General features: G+C 34.0%; 2 protein-coding genes across 4 annotated transcripts in view; one reads left to right on the top strand and one right to left on the bottom strand.

The window, feature by feature from the left end:
* Window positions 1–15,214, top strand: part of LOC133195200 (pleckstrin homology domain-containing family G member 7-like) — an 18,786-nt gene extending 3,572 nt beyond the window's left edge. The window contains exons 3-21 of the mRNA XM_061331057.1: window positions 3,915–4,629; window positions 5,454–5,578; window positions 5,676–5,713; window positions 6,153–6,245; window positions 6,353–6,432; window positions 8,312–8,433; window positions 8,619–8,659; window positions 9,628–9,726; window positions 9,814–9,966; window positions 11,480–11,575; window positions 11,669–11,770; window positions 11,856–11,972; window positions 12,056–12,230; window positions 12,335–12,450; window positions 12,626–12,719; window positions 13,033–13,115; window positions 13,193–13,328; window positions 14,737–14,834; window positions 14,915–15,214. Of these exons, the coding sequence (XP_061187041.1) occupies window positions 3,915–4,629; window positions 5,454–5,578; window positions 5,676–5,713; window positions 6,153–6,245; window positions 6,353–6,432; window positions 8,312–8,433; window positions 8,619–8,659; window positions 9,628–9,726; window positions 9,814–9,966; window positions 11,480–11,575; window positions 11,669–11,770; window positions 11,856–11,972; window positions 12,056–12,230; window positions 12,335–12,450; window positions 12,626–12,719; window positions 13,033–13,115; window positions 13,193–13,328; window positions 14,737–14,834; window positions 14,915–15,013 (2,582 nt within the window). The 3' untranslated portion in view covers window positions 15,014–15,214. The remainder of the gene's footprint in view (window positions 1–3,914; window positions 4,630–5,453; window positions 5,579–5,675; window positions 5,714–6,152; window positions 6,246–6,352; window positions 6,433–8,311; window positions 8,434–8,618; window positions 8,660–9,627; window positions 9,727–9,813; window positions 9,967–11,479; window positions 11,576–11,668; window positions 11,771–11,855; window positions 11,973–12,055; window positions 12,231–12,334; window positions 12,451–12,625; window positions 12,720–13,032; window positions 13,116–13,192; window positions 13,329–14,736; window positions 14,835–14,914) is intronic.
* Window positions 15,215–15,357: 143 nt separating this feature from the next.
* The window catches only part of LOC133195783 (voltage-dependent calcium channel subunit alpha-2/delta-2-like), a 54,543-nt gene continuing 43,415 nt past the window's right edge, over window positions 15,358–26,485 (bottom strand). For all 3 annotated transcript variants that reach the window (XM_061331721.1, XM_061331722.1, XM_061331723.1), the window contains 9 exons: window positions 24,735–24,802; window positions 20,357–20,435; window positions 20,087–20,148; window positions 19,768–19,794; window positions 19,626–19,663; window positions 18,458–18,569; window positions 18,175–18,305; window positions 17,642–17,712; window positions 15,358–17,151 (listed from right to left, as the gene is read on the bottom strand). In XM_061331721.1, the coding sequence (XP_061187705.1) occupies window positions 17,050–17,151; window positions 17,642–17,712; window positions 18,175–18,305; window positions 18,458–18,569; window positions 19,626–19,663; window positions 19,768–19,794; window positions 20,087–20,148; window positions 20,357–20,435; window positions 24,735–24,802 (690 nt within the window). In that variant the 3' untranslated portion in view covers window positions 15,358–17,049. The remainder of the gene's footprint in view (window positions 17,152–17,641; window positions 17,713–18,174; window positions 18,306–18,457; window positions 18,570–19,625; window positions 19,664–19,767; window positions 19,795–20,086; window positions 20,149–20,356; window positions 20,436–24,734; window positions 24,803–26,485) is intronic.

The following is a 26,485-nucleotide window of genomic DNA, read 5'->3' as shown; positions in this document are numbered from 1 at the left end:
CATGACCCCCAGGGGTAGGGTGGGGCCACAATGGGCAGTCAAAATTTTGCATAGGAATATATAGGAAAAATCTTTAAAAATCTTCTTCTCAAGAACAGCAAAGCCATGATTGGTCATATTTACATGGAAGCATCCTCAGATAGTGTACATTTAAATTTGCTCAACTCATGACCCCTGGGGGTCGGGTGGGGCCACAATGGGCGATCAAAGTTTTACATAGGAATATATAGGAAAAATCTTTAAAAATCTTCTTCTCAAGAAGAGCAAAGCCATGCTTGGTCATATTTATGTGGTAGCATCCTCAGATAGTGTAGATTCAAATTTGTTCAAATCGTGACCCCCGGGGGTCGGGTGGGGCCACAATGGGCGATCAAAGTTTTACATAGGAATATATAGGAAAAATCTTTAAAAATCTTCTTCTCAAGAACAGCAAAGCCATGATTGGTCATATTTACATGGAAGCATCCTCAGATAGTGTAGATTCAAATTTGTTCAAATCATGACCCCCGGGGGTCGGGTGGGGCCACAATGGGTGATCAAAGTTTTACATAGGAATATATAGGAAAAATCTTTTTAAAAAAAGCTATTTCTTAAGAACAGCAAAGCCATGATATGCATATTCATATTCACATGGAAGCATTCTTAGATAGTGTACATTCAAGTTTGTTCATGACCCCTGGGGGTCGGGTGGGGCCACAATGGGTGATCAAAGTTTTACATAGGAATACATAGGTTAAATCTTTAAAAATCTTCTACTCAAGAACAGCAAAGCCATGATTGGTCATATTTAAATGGAAGCATCCTCAAATAATGTAGATTCAAATTTGTTCAATTCATGACCCCCCCCCACTTTTATATTTAAACTTTTCAACCTTTCAAGACTGAACTGATTTCTACTTTTTTCTAGCCATAGTGCTCAGGTGAGCGATGTGGCCCCTGGGCCTCTTGGTTTTTTTTTTTTTTTTACCAGAAGTTTACCATACAATCTTAGTTTATACATGTGTAATCTAAAATTAAACAATAATGATATGTATAAATTTAATAGTTCACGTATATGATAATTATGAAAAATCATCGAGTTTGTATGGAGTATATACATGTAGTAAATATTGAGGAATCTACCTAAACGATGACAAACTGTTGACAAAGACCACCCTAAACCAGATTTTTTTTTTTAAACATTTGAATAATTTTATTTGGGTATGACTGCACTTCATTACATTTAGATAATTTTGGTTTAAGGTGGTCTTCATTATTGAAAATGATGGAAAAATTTAAAATATACATTCAATTTTCCTTCTCGTGTTAATTTAAGATTTTACAATCTGTCTTAAATTTATTCTCTCGACATCATTGATCTCGTGGCGCAGTGGTTTGGAACGTAAAAGTGATGAGTTCGAGCCGAGCATTTCCCATTATACCTTTTTAGATTTTTTTCTTTGTGTATCTTCCTATGTTTTCCTTATTATGTTTAATATTAAGCATACCTTCAAAAAGTTATAATATACAAGTTAACACTTTGAAAATATCTTGGGAAAAGAAGTTCTAAACTATTTTATTAAACTTTGCAAATTCATAATTACGTGTTTTGTTTTTATTGATTTTCTAAGCCTTTTTTCTCGATTTAAAATTCTTGAGTCGGCCTTGTCATCGGCAAGGCCGCAATGGCTCTTAATCGTGCCAGATAAAAAAAATCCTCCTCATTGTTGTTACATGAGCTGTACAATATGTTCCCCCAATCTTGAAAGCATCTTTTCTAATTTAAGCGACAATGATCGCCTTGTTTTTCGTAGCATTATGCATAAACGATTTACAACTTTGAAAAGAAATCAGTTTCAAAGGATAGGTAGTCCACATTGAAAAAGGCAAAAAAGATGGCGTCGTAGAACGTCACGGAGCAGCAATTAACCATACAATTTTGTATTTTACTCTGGAAAACTCCAGAAAAAAATCTGAAAATACCAGAGGAAGTGGGGAAATATGTCAAAAGCGAGCCATGCATGTGTGTGTACATGGTACAAGCGGTATTTGAATGGTAAACTACTCTGCTTAGACGATGGTGATGTCTGAGAAAACGGATTATCTGTAAAAATCTTATCAAAAACAGTGAAAAGTTAGTAACGTCATGCTAAGAGTTTGGTGCTTCACAGATGCTGATCTTGTGAAGGCACATTTATGCAGTGAAAAAAATATAACATTGACAAACAAAATAATGCCACTGGGACAATTGTTAGCCAAATAGATTTCAAGTGATAGATAAAAGTTTTAAATGAGCTAGTGCAATGGTATTGGGCAATACTGTGTGAAATGTATAGGGATAGTATTATTGAGAACTTCGTGTCGGTATGTTTTTGACGTTACAGTGTTGTTGAGTTTGTTCCGTGGTTACAAAACGTCTTGATTTTAAAATTAAATAACATGAATTCCATTAAATTTCTTGAAGATAGTATAAAGAAGATTGGCATAGTCCACGAACTTTCCGAACAACCCTCGTATGTACCTTTATATCTTCAGTAACAACATCCAGAAATTTGAATTCATTCCATTACAAGGGTTCCAAAGTTACGGTCCAGACAATATTTATCTCATTGTCCACCTTGAAGATTTGACCTTGAGTCAAGACTATGACTATCAACAATTTACTCAAGCTCACTGCAATCGAAGGTTCAATAACTTACAACCCAGGAAAGATCTTATTGTCCAGTGACCCTGCCTTTAATGAAATAACTTTGAGTTTTAAAAGATCATAACACACTTTTATATATCATGGGCAACAACATTCTAAAGTTTCACGCTAGTTCATATGAATTCATTATTGATTAGTCAATTAAAAGTTATGAGCCGAATACAATTTTTTTGTGACAGACAGACAGATAGACAGAAAAACATGACATTTCTATCGTGTCTGCTACTGTTGATGGAGACATAATGAAGAATAACATACTATAGTACTGCCTTCAATTCAACGTCAATCAGCAAGGAAGATATTCTTTATTTGTAAAACAATAGTGGATTCAGCATAGCGTTACAGATACTGGCAGATTTTTATGATTAACCATTTCACCAGTCTGATACCAAGGTCAGTGTTGACTGCCAAATACAAAGACATTCTTGTCACCGCATTTTTAAAAGTCTGGAACTAAAAATCTGACAAAATATATGCACATTTTCGACAAGGTCATAAAAGAAACACGAACTGTGATGGTTAAAAAGATATTCCTGTCAAAAATAATTTAACGACCATAAAAATGTATTTGATACTAAAATGACAAGGCAGATAGAGAACTGAAGCTGGTATCAAATTCTGTTGACTTTGTCATTGAAAAAAAGATATATTGCTGTTACAACTGCGCCGATCTCAGTATGCCTGACATTATGTAACGAGGAACGATTCAGAAACTCGTTTCTTTTTTATTTCTTACGACTCGAGAGGTAAGTTCGAAATGGTTTCATTTTCAAATGTCATTTATATTCTTTCTGTACTTGTTTTGATACCCGAATATTTTATACAATTCGTTATATCAAAATCTGCTATATATGGGGGTTGATATATAATTGGACTCTGTATTCAAATTTCAGTGAATGTGTATAGGACCAAAAGGATAGATACATGTATAATCCACGTATTACATTGATGTGGGAAAACTGCCGGACTTATATTGAAAGAAGAACCTAATCTACTTTTGTTGAGAAAATGTTATCTTAAAAATCACAAAATAAACATGTTTTTATTAAGTGCATCACATGAACAGTGTTAAACAAATACATTTACTTCCCAGAGCAATATTCTTATTGTTCACTGAAACAGAACAAAAATTGGCCAGGTAGTATTTTTGTTGACCTTGAATACGGTAATAGATCAAATAAAATAATGATAAAAGGAAATAGAGCTATTTTTACAGTATCTCAAATTTAATACATTTCAGATAAGGGTCTGACTTACAGTCGTCAATACAGAGCGAGATCCACATTCGTACCTTCTGACGTAACAACATTTCCAAAAAAGAGGACAAAGCGACGCTCCCTGCCAACACACATCACTGACATAGTCCATCTGGTAGCCAAGTCACCATCACGACACAGAAAGGAAGTGGGCGCAAAACGGCGCTCTTCTGCTTCCCTGCTGGCACCACCTTCCGGTGGCTCCCAGACATTTTTATCTTCTATGTCCGAATGTGACGAAAACGACGCTGCTTTGACATTTCAATGTTCTTGTACTTATAATAGGGAATTAGCTTTGGATGATTCACATACCCCCAGTCAACGAAAGTTTGGTTATTCCAATCCAGCGATGTCGTATGAAGATTTTGACATTGTTGGTGAAAGTTCTGAACATAGGTTTCCGTGGCAGAGAGACATATCGGTGCAGTGTTGTATTGAAGGCCACGATGAGTTTAGAAGGAAATTATCAAGTAATTGCAATGAAGATTCCCCAGCTTGGAATTCTTTCCTTTTTAGAAACCGGACATCTTCTCTAACTCGATTAGAAATTCCATCTTATCCTCAGATCCGTCCCAAAACCACCGACTTTCCAAGGACAACAGCGTATAAAGAAGATACGGAGGGTCCACAGCTAGAAATTGTCGATAATATAATGCCACATACATCAACAGCTTATAACAAAGAAAGGTAAAAAAAAAAAAAAAAAAAAAAAAAAAAAAAAAAAAAAAAACAGAAGTAAAGCTCTGTAATATGGAAGAAAAAAAAAGAATATTCCCTGAGTGGCACTACTGTAGACCATTCATTATTCTGTGACTGTGTTATTGAAAATATATTTATTGAAGCTTATATATTCTCCGAATGTTATTGTAATTAAATAATTGTTTTATGTTGACAGGCAAATGTTGTTAATTTCTAGGTAGTTTCCTAGCTTATGTTTTATGGAAACATTCCAAAACAGACACTTGTAAAACTGTTGGTGTACGGAAATAACTAACTAGTTCATTTAAAAGGGGGAAAAACAAAGGACAGAAAACTTTCCCGAACATCTTAACTGGAGATCTGTGTGTATGAAAGGGGGAGGCATACTAGTATATTGCGCATGTCCATTATTAGATTAAAATTGGCTTTTAAGCGTCTTAATTGAGAGTTGATATTGCCAGATAACTTACTACTTTTTAATAATGTTTGAAATGGATATAATGTAACATTTTATTAATTATGGCATATTGACAGGGCCATTATGTGCATAACGTGAACCCAGCTCTTCAAGTTAAAACACGCCTAGGCTTAAACTTTTGAACACTGCAGTTATCATTTCTTTATTTTTTTTTCTTAAATAAGCATTCATAGCTCTTAACAAATGCACATAGATACATGTACAGGTAGTATATATTTTCCTTGATGAATTAAGGAAGCACATTCTTTAAACCATTAAAAGCCACGATTAGTGCAGGGAAGCTATTTACGACGGACATATAAATCGTACTATCAGCGACGGATCTTACTTGTAGATGTATAGAGGCGCTGGGTGTGGTCAGCTCTCCTAGTCACGCCCTCCGATCCCCTCGGGTGTCACCCATCACAATCAACGACCGAGCGGAGTTCCTCTTTGACTCAGACTCAGACCATCAGCAAGGTAACCAAAGATGTATCCCATACTCTTTTCCTTTCAAGCTTTGTATTGTCTAAAGAAGTCATATTAAAAAAATATTATATAAACCTACTCATTTTAGATACATTTGGGGAGAGGAGAGTTTCACCAACTAAGAAGGTAGGTGAAAATTCTTTTAGCAGTTGATGTGTCAAGAAAACCTTATGGTAAATATAACAAATTGTTTGATTTTAAATAAGCTAATCAGTGATTACAATTAACAAAAGCGGATAATATATGTCGGGTTTCAGGACTTTCAGTTGGCTTTAAAAAAGGAGGGGGTGTTTACATAACATCTAATGAATACGAGAACAAAAAGAAATGTGATCTGTATGGTTTTTTGTTGTATATGATGATCTGCTGTACATGCATAATTTAAAAGTTCCTTCAAGATGCACTGTTGTTAAACCACTTGTCTGAGTTTCTCCCCTATTAATAGTGTATTATATATAATTGTAGGAGAGGGTAGTGTTTCCCTCTTCTCCTAAGCCTGTCAATGTTTATTTGCAAAAGGAAATCATAAGTGTACTATGTATGCTAACAAAATTATAATTTGTAGCTCGAGTCAGATAGTATGAACGCTTCAGACGATCATGAACCTTCTCCCTCTAACGTCAGACGTGGCAGACGGGCGGCCGTCATTGATACAAAGGTAAATCTGACCGAAAAATCTTATAAAGCACTAAAACCATGAGTACTAATCATCTGCATCAGTGTTATAGCAAGTAAAGACAAGAACTTTTATGTCATTTCAAACAGAACATTGGAGATGTATCGCCCAGTAATATATCTCCTGTGTCATCGCCATGTTCTTCTGACGACGAAGCGGACGGACTAAGGTAATACAACAAATATTTTGTTTTGCACTTCAGTATGCAAGCCCCCCCCCCCCCCCCCCCGCCTCCCCTCCAGAATGATATATAATTTTACATTGTTGTCCATACCACGCCGTCCATGAATTGAATGCAGTATATATAAACGAGTTTTTCTTTCGGGAGAGATTTAGGCCTTGTAATTAAAATTAGAATAAAAAATTCATGAAGTTGTTTTCGAAGCTATCCTAAAAGTGCCGCAGCTGCAGTTAACACTGAGCGGCCAATAAAAGTTGTAAAACAGTTGTGTGGCAAATTGATCATTTCTGTTACTTGGACAAGAAAATGGAACATATCCACGTGACTTTGATTTAAACACAAGTGATATTTTCACAGATGATGCCTTGCCGATCTATTTTGTATGAAAGCCCATTGAGCTCATTTTCGTAGGTAAAAAAAAAAAATATTTTTCGCGTTATAACGCGAAACTTTCGCGAATAAACGCGTAATTTTCGCGTTATAACGCGTAACTTTCGCGAATAAACGCGAATTTTTCGCGTAATAACGCGTAACTTTCGCGAATAAACGCGTAATTTTCGCGAAACTTTCGCGTTATAACGCGTAATTTTCGTGTTATAACGCGTAATTTTCGCGAATAAACGCGAAACTTTTGGTTATAACGCGAAACTTTCCCTGTAAAACAGAGACATTTGCATAAGTCTACAGTTTGTTTTACTATTTAATGATCTAGTTTATTCATTACAATGAAAAACGAAAGACTATTTTGAACTTGGATTATCACGAGCTGAAATTTTATGTTTTCTCGCCATTGAATGTGTCTCTCCTCTTTTTAACTCTTTTTTGCCGTCACATTTTGTCTTTCTCAATGCTGTTCAATACAAGTGTTGAAGCGTATAGTAGAGGAGCGAAAATACAAGTCTAATTTTAATTAGATTGAACACTCTCTATAGAATTGGAAATAAAAGATCTCAGAAAATTGACAACAATGAGGTATATTTGTATATTTCACGGAACAATAGTGTCACATCACATGAGTAACCTAATGTGAAAATTGGATGACAAATATTTGTGTCAAATATTTCATCTCCGATAGACTCACTGTAGAAATACAACATTGTATTTTAAGGTTGCACCACTTGGTCATACCATTATTTACGAAAATATTGACAATTTATTCAAAGAAAGCAACGAGTGGAGATCTTCCTGAGAAAAAAAATTAGTCTACAGAATTTCTTGGATTCAACAAGTGAAAAACAAGAAAATCTTTAAAGGAATATTCATTTAAATAATTAGAAGGGTTTTGAGATTAAATGCAAAATCAACACTAATCTATCCATTTCTCGCATCAATTCTCTTTTACATTTTCTGAAGAAATGTCATTTATAAATTCATAGAAGTCCCCCTCTCCGTTCATGTTTTTTATCTGTCAGTCAAGATCACAGGTTCCTGAGTAACATGACTATAAATGTATAATTTCGCGTTATAACGCGAAAGTTTGGGTTTATTTGCGAAAGTTACGCGTTTATTCGCGAAAGTTTCGCGTTATAACGCAAAAGTTACGCGTTATAACGCGAAAGTAACGCGTTTATTCGCAAAAGTTATGCGTTATAACGCGAAAGTTACGCGTTTATTCGCGAAAGTTACGCGTTATAACGCGAAAAATATATTTTTTACCTAGGAAAATGAGCTCAATGGGCTTTCGTAATTTTGCTTTATGACAAGCTACGTAATATGGAAGAAATATTGATCATAAAAGTTTTACAATAAATCTCAAACTAGTCCTCAAAGAAGTGCATTTCTTTAACAGATTGATTCCCAATGACGTGTTTTAATTTCAACTTGTGTTCATAATTGTATGATAAGTTGCTTCATTTTTCTCTTGCAGTGATGTGTCCGATCGTTTGGGTCCCCGCGGTTCGTTCGATGTCAGCGTTATTCCTAGTGACTTTCTCTTGTACGATCAGAACAATCTACTGATGAAGAGAAACACAATAGCAGACTTTTCAGGTAAGTCTCGTGTGTTTCCCTGTCGCCAGTGCACACGATTCCGCGAATTATGTATGTAGTAATAGAATATTTACCTGACTATATATTCAGCTATGATAGAAGGTATCATTTTAGAATTTTGGATATTGAGTAGTGCTGTTTCAGAGGAGAAATGCTCTGGCTAGTCTTTTTTTCCACAATTTCAGACCACCGAAAAGGGAAATCGTCATTTAATTTAATTAAAAAAGTAAGTCATATTATTTACAAATAGGCTTGATATAAGTGTTATTGAAAATTGTAAACTTTACTGAAAATTGTAAACTTTACAATGCCTCCACTAGCGGTTATTCCTTGGAATATACAAGAAATATATTTAAAAGCATCTTCTGAAGGAACCCGGGCCACAAATACTGTAGGTTCCTTATTTTTTGCGAGTATTTATTATCGTGAAATGGCTCTTTAACGTAAAATCGCGAGAACAACAATTCGCGAATTGACGGTTGATCAAGATATTTTTCATGGATTTCACCACCATTAGAATAAAAGCGAGTAATTTTACACTTATTTCTATGGAACGCCAAATTAACATATATTCAAATATTTGAACCTATCTTTAAATAATTGTACCTATCTTCAAATGAATTGTACCTATCTTCAAATGAATTGTACCTATCTTTAAATCAATTGTACCTATCTTCAAATGAATTAGAGATAGGTATAATTCAATTATACCTATCTTTAATTCATTTGAAGATAGGTACAACTGATTTGAAGATAGGTACAAATGCAATGAATTGAAGATAGGTATAATTGATTTAAAGATAGGTACAATTGAATTGAACCTATCTTTCATTACTAAGATATTGGCAATAATAACTCTCCCTTCATTATACGTCATTTCTGTTACGACACTTTCGGGGTACTCGGGTATATATATTTTTTCGCTCAAATCATTTCCCTTGGGGCTATAATGAGATCCAAGTTTTACAAAAGAATATATAACTCCTTTAAATGACCCAAGGCAACAGTTCATTACTGATGTACCAGTAGCATCCCTATGTAATGCAGACTCAAGTTTATTCAATGCCTGTCCCAAGGTCTATACAATGGGGCCAGATTTGGGTAACAAAGTTTTACGTAGAAATACATTAATACTAAGTATTCGCAAAAGACATTATGGTGACTAATTTGAGCATTTTGGCTCATGTCTTGCAGATGAGAGCTCGAAGTAAGGAATCCCTAACTTCCTTAGAGGACTTACTGCGTAAAATGAAACCTACAGAATTCAAAGACAACCACTTATCTATTTACAAGGTGAAAAATATCTTCATCCTGAAAGTTCCAAATGTTGGTTCCCTCAATGTCCTTTTTTTAATCTTTAAGATTTCTATCAATTGACAGTCCTTACATTGGACGGACCTGATTGCGAGTTCAGACAAGTCACCTACAAACATCGCTCTACCTGAAGAAGAACTGAAACGTCGTGAGGCGGTCTGGGAACTTTTCAAGGCAGAATGCGTTTATCTTATAGATCATTTGATGGTGTTAAAGCATGCAAGTATTCTTACATATATTGTATTCTTATGAAGTTGTAAACTTGAGCACACTCAATCCATGGTCATTTTTATGCCCCTGTATCGAAGATTTGGGGGTATATAGTTTTTGCCCTGTCCGTCCGTCTGTCTGTCTGTTTGTCTGTTTGTCCGCAAAAACTTTAACATTGCCCATAACTTTTGATTGGTTTGAGCTATGGCTTTCATATTTCACATGTGTATTCCTTGTGACAAGACCTCCTTTCTTTGGGTACCACCATATTTGACCTTTTGACCTTGACCTTGGAGTTTGACCCAGTTTTGCAAAAGTTTACCAAACTTTAACATTGACCATAACTTTTGAACAGTTAGTGCTAGAGCTTTTGTAATTCACATATGTAATTATTGTGACAAGACCTTCTTTTGGATACCAACAACTTTGATCCTTTGACCTTGACCTTGGAGGTTGACCCAGTTTTGCAAAAAACTTTAACATTGGCCATAACTTTTGAACGGTTGGTGCTAGGGCTTTCATACTTCACATATGTAATCCTTGTGACAAGACCTTCCTTTTGATACCAATTACTTTGACCCTTTGACCTTGGAGTTTGACCTACTTTTGGTAAACGTAAACCATAACTTTTGAATGGCTGGTGCTAGGGCTTTCATATTTCTCATATATAAGACTTTTGAAAAGACCTTCATCTGGATACAAACAACTTTGACTCTTTGACCTTGACTTTGGAGTTTGACCCAGTTTTGCAAAAACTTTAACATTGGCCATAACTTTTGAATGGTTTGTGCTAGGGCTTTCATACTTCATAAATGTAATCCTTGTGACAAGACCTTCCTTTGGATACCAACAACTTTGACCATTTGAATCTTGACCTTGGAGTTTGACCTACTTTTGGAAAACTTTAACTTTGGCAATAACTTTTGAATGATTAGTGCTAGGGCTTCCATACTTCACATACGTAATTTTTGTAACAAGACCTTCCTTTGGATACCAAAAACTTTGACCCTTTGACCTTGGAGTTTGACCTACTTTTGAAAAACTTTAACATTGGCCATATTTTTTGAACGGTTGGTGCTACAGCTTTCATACTTCACGTATGTAATCCTTGTGACAAGACCTTCCTTGGATACCAACAACTTTGACAATTTGACCTTGACCTTGGAGTTTGACCTATTTTTGAAAAACTTTTACCTTGGCCATAACTTTTGAACGATTTGTGCTACGGCTTTCATATTTCACCTGTGTCTTTCTTGAGAGAAGGCCTCTCCTTGGGCACCATTAATTTTGACCATTTAACCTTAACCTTGATGTTTGACTTACTTTTGAAAAACTTTAACCTTTTCCATATCTATTCAATGGTTGCTACTAGGGCTTTCATATTTCACAGGTATATTTCTCGAGACGAGACCTTACTTTGGGTATCAACATATTTGATTTGCATTTGAGAAAGTTTAACCTTTGCTATAAGTTGCCATACGGGGGCATCATTGTTTCACAAACATATCTTGTTTCCCTTTAGTGTTTCATGGAACCTTTGAAAAAGTTGCAAGTAGAAGGTTACATAATGTTTGCAGAACCACAGGATCTCCTTGGCAACTTGGACGAGTTATGCTACGTATGTCTTCATCGTTTGATAGTGTTTTGTTGATTTTGAATATTAAGATTCTTTGTGGGTTTCAGATTTCTCAAACAAATGATATTTTTACAGGTGAGTTACACGTTTTGTAAAGATTTCATCGCGTCCCTTCTGAAGGACATAAGCACTACTAGTTTCGGTAGCACGGACGTATTAGTCCGGTCCTTTGAGAGAGTAAGTAACTTCACAGTCTGACTTACATTGTATTGTGGTATTGTCATAGCAGTGTGTAGGATATATTCATTATTACTTCATTTAGTTCACCACTCACTCGCGGGATGGAGGGGTCTATCACACGTACTGTCTAAATTACGCCAATGCTCTACCCTACTTACACCAACTCCGCAAAAATGAAGAGTTTGCAGAGTTTGAGAAGGTAACATATCAGTTTTCTGTAACATATACAGTACATATACAATAGTCAGGGTGGTAGTAACATGTCTGTGTGTTTGTCAATAGTGGTGCAGCCAGGATCCTAGATGTAACAGACTGAAGCTGACGGATCTATTGGTGGCGCCACTCCAACACTGTACAAAGTTCCCCTTACTTCTGGGAAATGTGAAGAAGTACACATCAGATGAGGAGGAAAAGAGTGCTCTAGCTGATCTCATTGAGAAAGTCAACTCATCATTACGTGAGTATTAGGGCTCCTAATAGCAGTAGTACTGTGGTGGCTCTGTGCTGTGCTTGGTATTCTGTCTCAAGATCCATAAAGCCATATTTTTTTATTTACTACAGAGAAAATGGAAGATAAAATGAAGTGGGCAAAAAATTTTGAAAGACTGGAAGAGATACAAAAGCAGTTGATATGGCCTCCAGTATCTGAGTTAGCCCCCAGGGCCTTCATACCAGAGGTTTGTTACCATTGCACACTCATTAATAAAATAATTATGAAATGTATTTTAAAGTTTTTTGGTGTATTTTGTTGTAATTATTACTACAAATATTGATGGAGAGAAATCATAATTTTAGAGGAACTTGCACAGTATCAATCATAAACATTGTAAACTGAATGCTTTTCCCCCTCAGTTTCTCAGGTCCAGTTTACTCCAACAACCATGTGAAAACTTTCTGGCTACCCAGGACCGACAATTACTATTTGAAGGATATGTTGTTTTAAACGGTACTTTTTGTGTTGCCTGCTAAAGCAGAGTGACAAGGTTTCATTTTTAACCATAAGAGGCAGGAGTGAGATACATGAGATAGTTAACATTGTTATTTTTACTTGTCCAAAATTCTTTAAGAAATTCTTAAGTACAGAGTGATTTTGTGACGTTGACCTTTGAACCTAAGTTTCATTTTAACCTAAATATTGCTGTATTCAGCAATGTGTTCCTGAAAACACATAGTTATATCTATTACAACCAGAAAAAAAATGAATTAAAAGCAAAAAGTACTTTACACAAATGTAGCTTGATTTTTTTCTTTCATTTTAGAAAATGGGAAAGGTTCTGACATTTATTTATTTGTATTTGATGATGTCTTGTTGCTGACAAAACCAAAGAAAATCCATAGAAAGGTAACTTAAATGTATTGAAAATATTAACTGAGTTCTCTCTGCTGTAATACTTATTTTAACGAAGTATTTTTCACCAGAAACACTCCCTGGACAGTTCTGCCATGATGGCACAGATGGTATTAGCCAATGAGAAAAGGATTTACACCGTGTACAGACAACCAATCGCTGTTGATCGGTTGTGTCTATATGACGTCAGTCAATCAGAAGCTTCTGGTAAATATATTGAAGTCATCATACACACTGTCAGACAAAATCAAATTCTTCATTGTTGATTTTAACTGGTATATTTTGAAAAATAAAGAAATTTTCTTACAAACTTTCTTAATTTGGGACATAAAAAAGGTAATTAACGAGGTTCGCTCCTGAGCTTTTAAGCAGATTTTTGTCTTAACCTATATTTGAAAAATTCTGCATAATGTTTTAGTTCTTACAATAACTTTGGATTCTACAATACCAATTAAACGATATTCAGTTAAAACTCCATGATTAAGTTCCATACCAAAAGCATTAAGAGAGGAACTATATCTTGTGGCGGATGGATTTTTAGAAGAAAATGATCATTTTTTTCTCTTTCAAAGTTTTTGAAATATGTTAAGTTTGGATTCCCATTTTTCCATGCAGCCTGCACACAGAGTTACTCTGTGCCGTGAACTGTTTCATCCTGGTCCTAAATTATATATTAAATAAACTATCATGAATTTTATCATCATATTTAATAAATATAGCAAATATATTGCGAAAATACAGAAAAAAAATAGCCCTAACTTTTGCTTAAAATTAGCACTATTTTAGTGTTATCTAAAAATTAACATCACAGGCCCTCACTTTTTATTTTATTTTCTGAATATATAAGATACTTTTAACCATTCTACTTAAATTCAGTAAAATGTCATTACTTACAAATGATTTTATTGCTTGTTAAAATTTTCAATGCCAGAAAAATGATATTTTTGAGTGCAAAAAGGTCAAATAATTAAACATGCGAAGTAATTTTAAAAAGTTTTGTTGTCACAAATTTTAATGTATCTATTCAAAATGAAATAAGACTGTGTTTGTTCCCATAATTTATTTGAATAAAAAAATATTGGAAGGAAAACTTTAAAAATTGAATCATGTGTAAGATGTATTTACAGTGCAAAAAGGTCAAACTAAATGCCCTGTAGCGCCAAAAGAAGCGCATTGACCCCCATTTTTTGTTTTCATTTTTAATTAAGCTACGTGTGTAGATTCTAAAAATATATTTGATAAAAAATTCTCATTACTTTTGACGACAGGATCCAACCTCCTTAATGTGGGGATTTAAAAGCTGTCAAAGAAAATAAAGGCAATTTTTTCTTATGGATACATTTCCATTTTAAGAATGAGATTGTGACAATAAAATGAAATTCAATTTTAATGTTTCAGATCAGAGAATTTTATGTAGCTTTAAAAAAAAAAGAAATATTATGCATTTTCAAATGCATTAAATTTTATAAACCTGCTTTAGTTGATTTAAAACCTCATAAATCAATTGATATTGAGCTTTTGGTTGAACTCGAGTTATTTGCTATTTAGAAATTGCTAAGTCTCTCTCTTATATATTTCCTTAACCTTAGTTTCTCCCATTTTTTTCCTTCTGCAGTAAATGGGTTGAAGAATGCTATAGTGTTGGTGCAGTTTAATCGTTATCATCAAATAATTGATGTCCTAACGATACAGTGTGGCCTGGAGACAACCAAAGTAAGTCATATGGTTTCACATTTTGTTTCATTTTTTTAATCAAAGAACGTACTTTTTTTAATGCAATTTTTTTTTTCTAGAATTCTTTAATGGAGAAGCTGCATGAAGCTATAGGAAATCAAAGAACAGCTTCTGGGTTCACAAGTCGCACCAATTCCGTGTCCGAGGTCTCAACATGACCAGAGTCACAAGGAGATGCCCATGTCTTTCATTGCTTATCAATAAGTCATCCCGCAAACATTCCACATTTTCCTTTCTACATTAAACCTAGAAATCTTACTGTTTTGATCATGAACTGTCTTACCTTATTACTTTCTAAAGATCATGATTGTTTAATATATAAAATACACTGGAATCACACCAGTGGGAGGCACTCAAAATCTGTATGGTTTCAATGATTTTTTCTTTTAAAAACATAGCATAATGCTACCATTAAATTTAAATTTAAACAATCTTCACTGAAAAATATGGTTACACAATTTCACAATTCAAAAAAAAAAAAGAAAAACAAAAAACCCCAAAAAACTTTCTTTATAATTTAATAGGAAATATGGTGAGAATGAGATCTAGTATAAAACATCCCTAGTTGCTCACAAAAAAGTGCAGAGACAAAAAAAAAACAATGAATTGGAAAAAAGGAATTACAAATGTAAAGACATGCAGATATAAATATGGTGAGATTCATATACAACCATCTATAGAAAGTATGATGCTCTTTCCTGCATACAGAAATATCAAATACATGTATATGTAGTAAACAACCACCAGAAAAATTAAAACAATGAATGAATAATATATAAACAGACAAAATATGTAAATGCAGATGATTATCATGAAATACAATATGAAATGAAAAAAAGAGAAAATTCCCAATCCATTTAAGTTCCGTATTTTTTTTATAACTAATTTTGAACAAGAACAAAAACCCATCAATTTCCCACAGCTTCAATGATATTTTAAATGTATAACAATGGGAATTTCTATCATTCATAACATGAATACTGTACAACTTTTACATACATGTATACTTGCACTGATAATCAACTACATACACCTCTTGGAAAAATCTTGTACAGTTGTTAAAAACAAAACATGCAGCACTGACACCCAGCTCTGGAGGTTTTGGACATATAGCTGGGAATGTTAATTGGAATAATGACAATGATATAAACAATAGACATTGAAAGAGTGACACTGAAAGCTGCGTAGATAATAAATAGAGGTCCAAGGGAAACACTGTTGTTCCTTTAGGCTCAGGTGAGTTAAAATTACACCAAATCATAATACATGTAATGCTTATAAAACATGATTTATAGGGCAAAACATTGGTTCAAAAGACAACTAATACAGGTCAGTTACATATAAAGGTGATCAACACTTCTGAATAAGAATAAATTATGGCATAAAAATATTAACAACAAGTACAAATACATACTTACAAATCATTGTAACAGGATATAGTTTGTTACATTTGGCACAAAATCACACAAATTATGCAAAGTATAGCGAAGGTTTTTTAAATTTCCTGTATCTTTGGTCGCTGTCAGAGGTAAGTATTATCATGTTACATATTTCTTCGCACGCCCAAGGAAACACATGAGCATTATTGCACAATGTTAATACATATAAGTACAGAGGTTCACTTTCCTGACATAAAAAGCTTGTCATGGTATATAAAAGGGGAAATATTATGCACATCAATAAAAATATCCTCATGTTGTCACACAAAATGTAAAGCAATAATTGTTGTATAATCTGTACCATATTTTTAAAGAGTTTCAAGCATGAGGATAGAAGAAGGAACTTCTTTCGGCATAACAATGCATCATAAAAATTTCAAATCAAGGCAGAACATTTGTTCACCCATTCATCAATTAAAAAGAAAATTCACTCATTCAGAATCAGAGAGAATCTTAAAAAGGACTCATATTCTTCCTTATCCACAGATTCTTAAAGGAGAGCAATCATTTTTTTTTTTACTTTGCGATGATGTTCACTTCAACATTAAATAGTGAAACATGAATAATCATGTATATCAAATACTTGCTCATACTCTCCTTAGTCTCCTGACACATATAGAACAGATATTTATTAGGAACTGTACTTGTCCAGTACAAATAATCTGGGTATCAAAAGCTGTAAGTTACACAGGGAGAATTCCACCATACAGAGCTTCATGGTAATCTTTGGGGAATATCTTTTATCAGGCCATTCCTCATGATAATCTGGCGAGTGTAATGGTTAGGAGAGTGGCGACCACCACCAACACGATAGACACCTGGGTAGACAGTGGTCCACCACACCCTGGGTTAGTCTCCTGAAACAGGGAGATGTAAACTATAAATATGATACCAACAAATACTTTTAGTGCACTGCTTATAGAGGTGAACGATACAGCAATACATCGATCGTATTGATCGTAAGGGCTCACGATACGCGTATTGTATCGCCATATACGTACCGTGATACAGTACAAGATAATTTTCATTGTTTTGTTTGAAACTTCTACATACAACCTAACAAATTTTAATGTTTTAAAATGGCTGAAAAAAAGGTAACAAAAAAAAAATACAATGTCAAAACTATAAATCCATCTTTAAACTTTGGTCACGGGTATCAAGATTTCTATAACTTTGGAGGTTAGCAAAGAATAATATGCTAAGATAATGGTTAATTCAATTGTTGACAGCTGTATAATGACACATGTTGTATTGCATGACCATATCGTGATATGTATCGTATCGTTAGGTAGCTTGCGATACTCAGGCCTAACAACATAGATAATTACAGGAATTAATCAGTCTTACCCTGTCATCAAAATCATAACACTTGGAAGTATTGTTTCTGTATCTTGCTGTCTGGTTGCATATATCTTGATCTGAAATGTCAGTAAACAAACTGCAATCACCTTAAAATCTGTTAAAAATGTGACAATGAATGCTACCACCACACTTGTACCTAATCTGACCATTATCTTTACTGATGACCATTATCTTTACTAATGACCAATACTGGACCATTACCTTTACAAATGACCGATATCTGACCATTATCTTTACTAATATCTGACAATTATCTTTACCAATGACCAATATCTGACGATTATCTTTACCAATGACCAATATCTGACCATTATCTTTACTAATGACCAATATCTGACCATTATCTTTACCAATGACCAATATCTGACCATTATCTTTACTAATGACCAATATCTGACCATTATCTTTACCAATGACCAATATCTGACCATTATCTTTACTAATGACCAATATCTAACCATTATCTTTACCAATGACCAATACCTGACGATTATCTTTACTAATGATCAATATCTGACCTGCAGTCTGCATTTCTACAGGCTCCTGTATAAGATCTTTAGATTTAGCAGATTCATAACAATCAGGACAGGCTGAACTGATGACCACAAACAGAAGATTACTATTAGGTACCAGTCTGGCCACGTAATCTCTGTAACATAAAACAGACAATCAATCAAAGAAGAGTCGCATCTAAATAAGAACATGTCAATAAATAATGGTGAACCCTGTCATCATGATTTGTGATGGGAAAAAAATCCGTCTTTAAAGATTAGTTCCTGAGAATTGGGTCAGAACTTGTACCTTGTGCAGTTTTCATTACAAGGGTAGACAATTCCTTCCACATCTTCTTTGAAGTTGGGGTTAAAATAATACTGAGCTCTTTTCTTGCTGCAAATGTACTTCTTTGGTTCCACTGAAATGGAAATTGAAATGTAGGTCATTTGAAAATATATTTTTTATTTAAAACTCAAGGTAAATTGGAACATACTGTATGTTTTATCTGAACAGAAACACACATTTTAAATGTTTTTGTTGTTATTGTAAAATCCAATAAAATAACTTGCTTACCATTCCCTCACAACAATTCCATAAAACCCAGTCAAAACACATACATACTTTAACTGCATCTTTATGTAAATGTATCATTCAAAAATATGAAATATTTATATTCTTAACATTCCATTTCATTAAAATTTTCAAAAACTGAAGATTGAAAAACTGAGAAATACTATTTTTGCAAATTCTACCAACTCTAGAAAAATTTTGAAACCCTAAAAATACCATATCTACAATAAGGTTGATATTTCACAGACCTGGGCTGGGATTCATAAAACTTCTTAGTATAATCTTAAGTTAAAAAAATCACTTAAGTTTTATATTTTATACTTAAGTCCCCTAAGTATTACTTAAATTTGGTAGAAATACTTAAGTGTAATTCATAAACATATTTAGTGCTTGAGTATTGACTTAAAGTTAAGTGTCCTCAGGAGGTGTCTTAAGTAGATAAGAAATACTTAAGTTTTCTTTATCAAAATAAAAATAATGCTTTACCGAAGACATTTTACTCTTTCAGTAAGAAACCATGCTATTACATCCAACTAGAAACTTGTTTTGACTTTGAGATGTTTATCAACTGGTAAGATGCAGTATTGTGCAATGTTGATGACAAAGTTGTATCAGTTGTGATGTAATACACATGGAACTAAATACCTCCATCACAAAAGAGTGCGCTTTTTGTTCGGGAAATTTTATGCGTTGCTAGGGTGACCTAACTTAAGTGCTATAATTTTCTCAGAATTAAACTTAGCTAAGAATTGCACTTAGAATTTATATGAATATGACTTAAGAACTTTTTCTTGGCTAAGAATTTATTTTATACTTAAGTGTGAAACTTAGCACAAATCTTAAGTATGTTTATGAATCCCACCCCTGAGCTACAAGTCTGAGCGGCTAAAAAAAGAACACTTACTCTGAAAAGCTGCAACGGTGGGTGGGGGGCTAAACCAACTGGAAAAAGATGCAAAATATTGGTATATTGACATAATATCGATATAGTGTAGGTGAAAAGACTCATCTCATATCTGATACTGAAAAATAAAGACTGTATTTACCTGTATACATTCAAATTAACGACAGCCCTGAAAAAAAATGAGTTTAGATTAATTTCATGAAAAAAAGTTTTTATACATATACTTCCAGTAGTTGTTTTAAGTCAAAAATTTCTATAATTTGAGGGCAAAATATATTTTATATAAATAAATATAATGATACATATTACAAATAAAGATTAATGACTGTTTAATGAGTAAAAATTTTTTTAGAATTAGAGAAAAATGTATAATGATTTTTTCTTAAAAATGTTTAAAGGGAGGTAACTCATTAACTCTGATACAATGACATCAACATTCCTCAGAAAAGGTGCATACTTACCAAGTCCATACACTGCTCCACCAGTTAAAAGTCAGAAACTCAAATAGTAAAGTAACGGAAGGCTGAAAAGACAAATCATCATCATCAATCAGTCTGTCAAATTAATAATTCTCGTACAGATATAAATTAATGATTCAAATACATATCTAAGAGTAACAAGTGTACTGTGTACTTATTCTACAGGGTTTCATATTGGCATTTGCACACTGATATTGGCTTTTTCACGAACACAATCTAAACACAGTTTAATGCTGTATTAGTATTACATACAATTCTAAATCCCAGAGGAGCAGCACTTGTCTGATTTCCCCAGTCTATACATGTGGCCTGATAGTCAACTTCTTCTATCCTGAAATCAGATTTACACTGTTAACCTGGTTACTCTACAGACACTTACATCCTGTTATGTGTAGTTGTTATATATATTCATAATATCTGATACATTTTATAACACATAGTGTGACTTTTTTGTAAAATATACATCAAAGAAAATAGAGGTACTTGAACAGGCTCACAACATTATCCCCCTACTGCATTTTTTAAACGAACTAATTCAGAGAATTTGTGTCCCCTGTTCAGGGAAAAAAGAAGAGCATGCGCAATTCTGGGGGGGTGGGGGTCGGACTCCCCCCCCCCCCCCCTTGGATTTGTAGAATTATTAAATGTACACATGTATATTGAAGCAAATAAAAAATGCCAATATGGATATAAAGATTTGATTGCTTATTCTTTAAAATGTGTATAGAAGATTCTTTTTATATAGAATATTTATCACACTGTAATAATGATTTTATGAGTTTGTACACACCAGACGTCATAACTTTTTCATTTCGCATGTTGAATACTATCATTTAGTTAATGAAAAAAAAGAAAAAAAAAGGTTTGTTTGGGATTTGAACCCGGGTCTCTCGCTTGCTAAGCCAGCATCATACCACTAGACCACGGAGGCACTTGATTATACAATAGATTAAATGCAAACAGAAGGTCACATACAATGTTTATATTCACGTTCGTTATTGTCAAAATTTTACACAATACATATTGTCTAATTTAGCCCTTACTAAACAGTTCTAATAGATGTAATTAGAATATAAAGTCCGCCGACAACCTGTATTATACGTAATAACTCTCCACATGCCCCTGTGCTAAAAATAGTGCCAAGCGACTTTTAATACAATAAAAAAAATGGGGCGGGACACTTTTAGAGGGGCTCGAGAGGCCATACAGAGTTATGGAATAAAATTTCATTTCAAAAGCTCAAAAGCTTCTTGAGATATCGCCCGGAAACGAAAGTGTTACACAAAGAGGGAATTTATAAATTAATGACCTTGAACTTTGACCTTTTGACCTCAAAATCAATAGGGGTCTTCCTTAGGTCACAGGGAGATGTTGTGTAAAATTTCATTGCAAAAGCTCAAAGAATTCGCGAGATACAGCATGGAAACAAAAGTGTTAAAACTGACAGAATTTATGAATTTATGACCTTGATCTTTGACCTTTTGACCTCAAAATCAATAGGGTTCTTCTTTAGGCCATAGGGAGTTGCTATGCAAAATTTCATTGCGAAAGCTCAAAGGGTTCTTGACATATCGCGTGGAAACGAAAGTGTTACAGACAGACAGAAATACCGACGGACGGACAGACGGATGGACGGACAGACCCAAATTAATATTCCCCACTTTCGGTGAAAGCAGGGGACAAAAAGTTTACAATTACATTTTCCAAAAACTAAAAATGACCCTGAAATTGCAAGAAAATGACATCTAGTCATAAGTAGTCTTTGTTTGAAGTATGAACTTTAAATTCTTCTCAAATAGAAAATAATGGACAAGACATTTTATACTTTTTCTGCCAGTGAACTTAGCTTGCAAAAATAATTTTCCAAAACTTCCCTTTGTAGAAAAATTGAAAGTTCAAACTTCACACAACTATTCTGACCTGAAGGTGAGCATTAATCTTGACCCAAGGTCATTTGGACAAGTTCAAGTTAACTTAAAGAAAAATGCACTTGAAAACTTAAGAAAACATAGGTAAAGATTACAAAGCTCATCTTGGTGAATTTTATCTGAAAGTAAAGCAAAGTTTCACACCAAACAAATGTTCTGGTAGTGTGCACAACTAGATGCAACATCTATACAGTCAGGTTTGGTCTGGGTAGGACTTATAGTTACTTGGGAATGGGGCCTGCTCCAATAACTTTAAACTGCTCAATCATTTGGAAAATGTTAGTCAGATCAAGCATCTTTCAGCAAGTCTGGTAGTATGCATGCCTAGATGCATCATCCATGCATGTTTGGTCAACAGGGTCTATTGTTACTTGGGAATGGACTTGCTCCAATAACTTTCACCTGGTCTATCAACTGGAAAATGTAGGTTGGATCCAGCATCCAAAGCAAGTCTGGTAGTGTACATCCCTAGATGCATAAATTATGCAAGTTTGGTCCAGATAGGACTTATAGTTACTTGGGAATGACCTGCTCTAAAAAAATTTTAACATGGTCACTCATTTGGAAATCTTAGTTCAGATCCAGAATCCATCTCTAGATGCATCCTTCATGCAGGTATGGTCAACAAAGGCTTTATATTTACCCGAGAATGAAGCTGCTCCTAAAACTTTAACCTGGTCACTCATACGCAAAATGTAGGTCAGATCCAGCATCTGAAGCATATCTGGTAGTGTGGATTCTTAGATGAATCAATCATGCAAGTTTAGTCCAGGTAAAGCTTATAGTTGCTTAGTAATGGACTGGCTCCAAAAGCTTCAATCTGGTCACTCATCAGGAAAATCTATACTGGGTTCCAGTGTCCAAAGCTAGCTTAGTGGTGTGCATTCCTAGATGCACCATCCATGCAGTTTGGTCAACATAGGACAAACAGTTCTTTGGAAATTGAGCTGCTCCCAAAATGTTAACCATGTCATTCAACTGGAAAATGTAGGTTGAATCCAGCAACTGAAGCAAGTCTGGTAGTGTCCATCCCTAGATGCATCATCCATGCAAGTTTAGTCCTCATAGGGTTTATAGTTACTTGGGAATGGACTTAATTCTAAAAATTTAACTGGGATGCTAACCCAACTTCTAATATATAGCAAATGACCTTTGGTCATAAGCAATCTTTGTATTAAGTATGAACTTCCAATGATTCTCCATTAAAAGATATAGTTAAGAGACAAAAATTATACTTTTTGCTATAAATGATCTAGAAGTTAACCAAATGACCTTGGGTCATGGTTATGACATTCCTTTATGTAAGCAATTTTTGTGTATGGTATGAACTTTCGATGTTTCTCCAATAGAAAGTTATGGACCGGACACAATTTTCACTTTTTTGGCGGTGACCTTTGATTTGCCAAAATGATTTTGGGTCAAGGCCATGACACACTTACATCATAAGCAATCTATGAGATAAGTATGAACTTACAAAGTTTCTTCATTACAAGTTATGGTTGTGCCCTAGACTCAATTCTGAGGACAAAGAACAAATGGACAAGGCAATGACTATAATAACTCCCATCTCCCCTAAACTTTGTTTGTGGGGGTAAAACTAGACTTATAGTGGTCATGTTGTCCTGGAGCATTAGACTTTATTTAATCAAATGTACTCCTATATAAAACTGTGACCCAATCCTTGTTCAAATGGCTATAGTTTCAACAAACCGAAATTTTTACTACATGAGGATGATTGCATATTACGTGGATTGACAAGATTCTTCAGGTTTTCCTCCATATTCCAAAGCAAACCTTTGACTTCCTTCCTTATGTGACCTCCACTTACCAATAATTTGCACACAGTTAAATCTTTACCATCATGGAAAATATGTGTTTAAATTTTTTTTTTTGCTCATTGTTTTTGAGAATTTTTTATATTAAATGACACACACCTACATTTTTTTTTGTTTTGTTTTTCATTTTATTATCTTTTTGAAGGGAGTTACCCTTTCACTTGAATAATTTTGAACTCCTTTGCCTAGCTTATTCTTGAAAATTTGTATTTGAAGAGTTGACGGATCAACTGATGGACAGAGAAATAAAATAGATCATGGAGAAACTATGATCAGAAAAGCTCACTCGAGCCTCTGGTAAACTAGAAAGCACTAAATACATTTCCAAATGAATTACAAATTTAACATTCCTTAAGGTCAAGATCTAGAAATGAAAAGAGCCTACAGATTCCTCAAACTTGAGAAATAAATTCCTTTTATGATGCTTTATAACTATAGCTCAGTCAAATAAGGTGTATCAGGGCATAATTTGTAGAAAAACAAGACGAAAAATCATTTTGTAAACTGTCATTTCAATGAAAAATTAAGAAATCCAGTCATGAATATGGGAGTTTTTTCCATATCAGACAAAGGAAATGTATCCAGATTGCCTACAGTCTCTCAGAAAACAGTAATTTGTATGTTCTTAGCCTCTTCTTTAAAATAATGTAAAATTGAATATAGGTATCAAGATTACTTTTCACATGATTTCAAATTGAATGCCATAAAAATACTTTATTTTCTACATAATTCTATTTGAGCTGTGAAGTACGGGAAAAGGAAAGTTTAAATAGATTATGACATCATAATGGATCTAGCACCAAAAAGACAGTCTAAAGTCATTCACTAGAAATACACATTTTTCTGTTATGACTTATCTTAGAATACCTTGAATAAACTTTTCCATACAACTGTGCCATGAGACCAGCATCCACGTGACCCAAAAACCGCCCTATCTGTAATGAACACAGTCTTACAACATGTGTCAATAAATATTTCTTTATAATGATATATGTACATGCAAGTTCTTTGTATCAAACTTTTTTAATATTGTCATTTAAATTGTAGAGGTGGAATGATACATGCCATATGATACATATCAGGGTTCTCCACATTTGAAAATTTAACCATGGAGGAAGATGAGTGAAAGGGAGATGTGAACAAAAGCACTAAGGCGTGTTAGACTCTCTAAGCTTCATAATCAATGATTGATTTCACTAAAATTTAACCATTGCAAAACAAGAAAATGAAATACCCCCCCCCCCCCCCCCAACAAATTTAAAGAAAGAAAGAAAAGAAAATTAAAAAAAATAATACAATATAAGGATTATGTATCTTAATTTACAACAGTACCAAATGTACCAAAATTGGACCAAAACTGTAGGATCGTTTAAAAAGAATTTAATTTTTTTTAAAAATTTTAAAACATGTATATAGTAAACATTGCAACAATGTTCGTCGAATTTTACTCAGAAACTAATAAAGAGAATTGATCTTGCCTGTCGCATGATAAGTTTTATTTTTAAAAATAGGACCAAAACTGATGAAGGAGTAGAATTTTGAAAAAAAAAATTACAGACACAGAAACGAACACCAACATCTTAACATTGCCTGAGCTCTTAACTGCATGGTCTTTGAAAACTTACTGATCATGCTGATAGTATAAGTATCAAAACTTAATATAACCAAGGGCATAAATTTGAAATACAATATAACTGTAACATTGCTTTTTCTGCTCTGTTCTTTCTAAAAGTTTTTTTTTCTACACTGCGTTTTTTGCTTTTTTTCTTCCATTCTTTACTTCTCCTTGTGCCCCACTGCTAAAAATAGCGCCACACACTTTTCATAAAAACGGGAGATAACTCTAAAACTTGGACGTGGTGATTTGCATCCATTTAATAGAAAAATAATAAAATTAATATTTAAAAATGGAGTAAGAGGAATTCTAAAATTAAATACAAGGGATAGGAAAATTCTTTTTGCATGGCCACAGAAACTTGATTCGAATGCTTGTCGATTATTAGACATAGTTACGTTACTGCGCGCTGTGTTATCTTTTTGTAAATTTGTTATTACATGTATATAGTGAACACATTGGAGTTCCCCGAAATTACAGGGGACTGTGTACTGAAAAATTAACTCTCAAAATATTGATCATCAACTGATTGACTCTCAATTGTCATGCTTCACGGTATTCACCGATCAACAACTGTGTTTGTTTAGCACGTACAGTCCGCTTTCTCTCAAGGTGCATGCCAGCCGTAGTATAAACACAATTAACTACTCAGGTCATAAAAAATTAAGTGTCAGTACTGAAATGCATTAAAATTTAATCATGGCGGCCTCCGATTTTAACCATGGCGCAGCTCGTTTAACCATGGCGCCCATAAATTTAACCATGGCGGGCCGCCATGGTAAAACCCCTTGTGGAGAACCCTGCATATCTTGATACATATAATATTATAAATCAATAAATCAACAAAATATTTTATATCAATCACATGTGTTTTGAAATTGATATTTGTAGATATTATACTTTCATGTAAATTAGTTGAATCTGATTCGTCGAGAAACATTTGTTAAAAAACACTATTACCCGCTGAATAATGAAGCCACGCCCACCAGCGTAGCAACAGTTA

Source organism: Saccostrea echinata, unplaced genomic scaffold (assembly GCF_033153115.1).
Source record: "Saccostrea echinata isolate AGI-Se365-2 ecotype Australia unplaced genomic scaffold, CSIRO_AGI_Sech_v1 ptg000029l, whole genome shotgun sequence".
In the NCBI taxonomy this organism is placed as follows: Eukaryota; Metazoa; Mollusca; class Bivalvia; order Ostreida; family Ostreidae; genus Saccostrea; species Saccostrea echinata.
The sequence above is the reverse complement of the archived record's forward strand: the minus strand, read 5'-3'. Positions and strand labels throughout refer to the sequence as shown.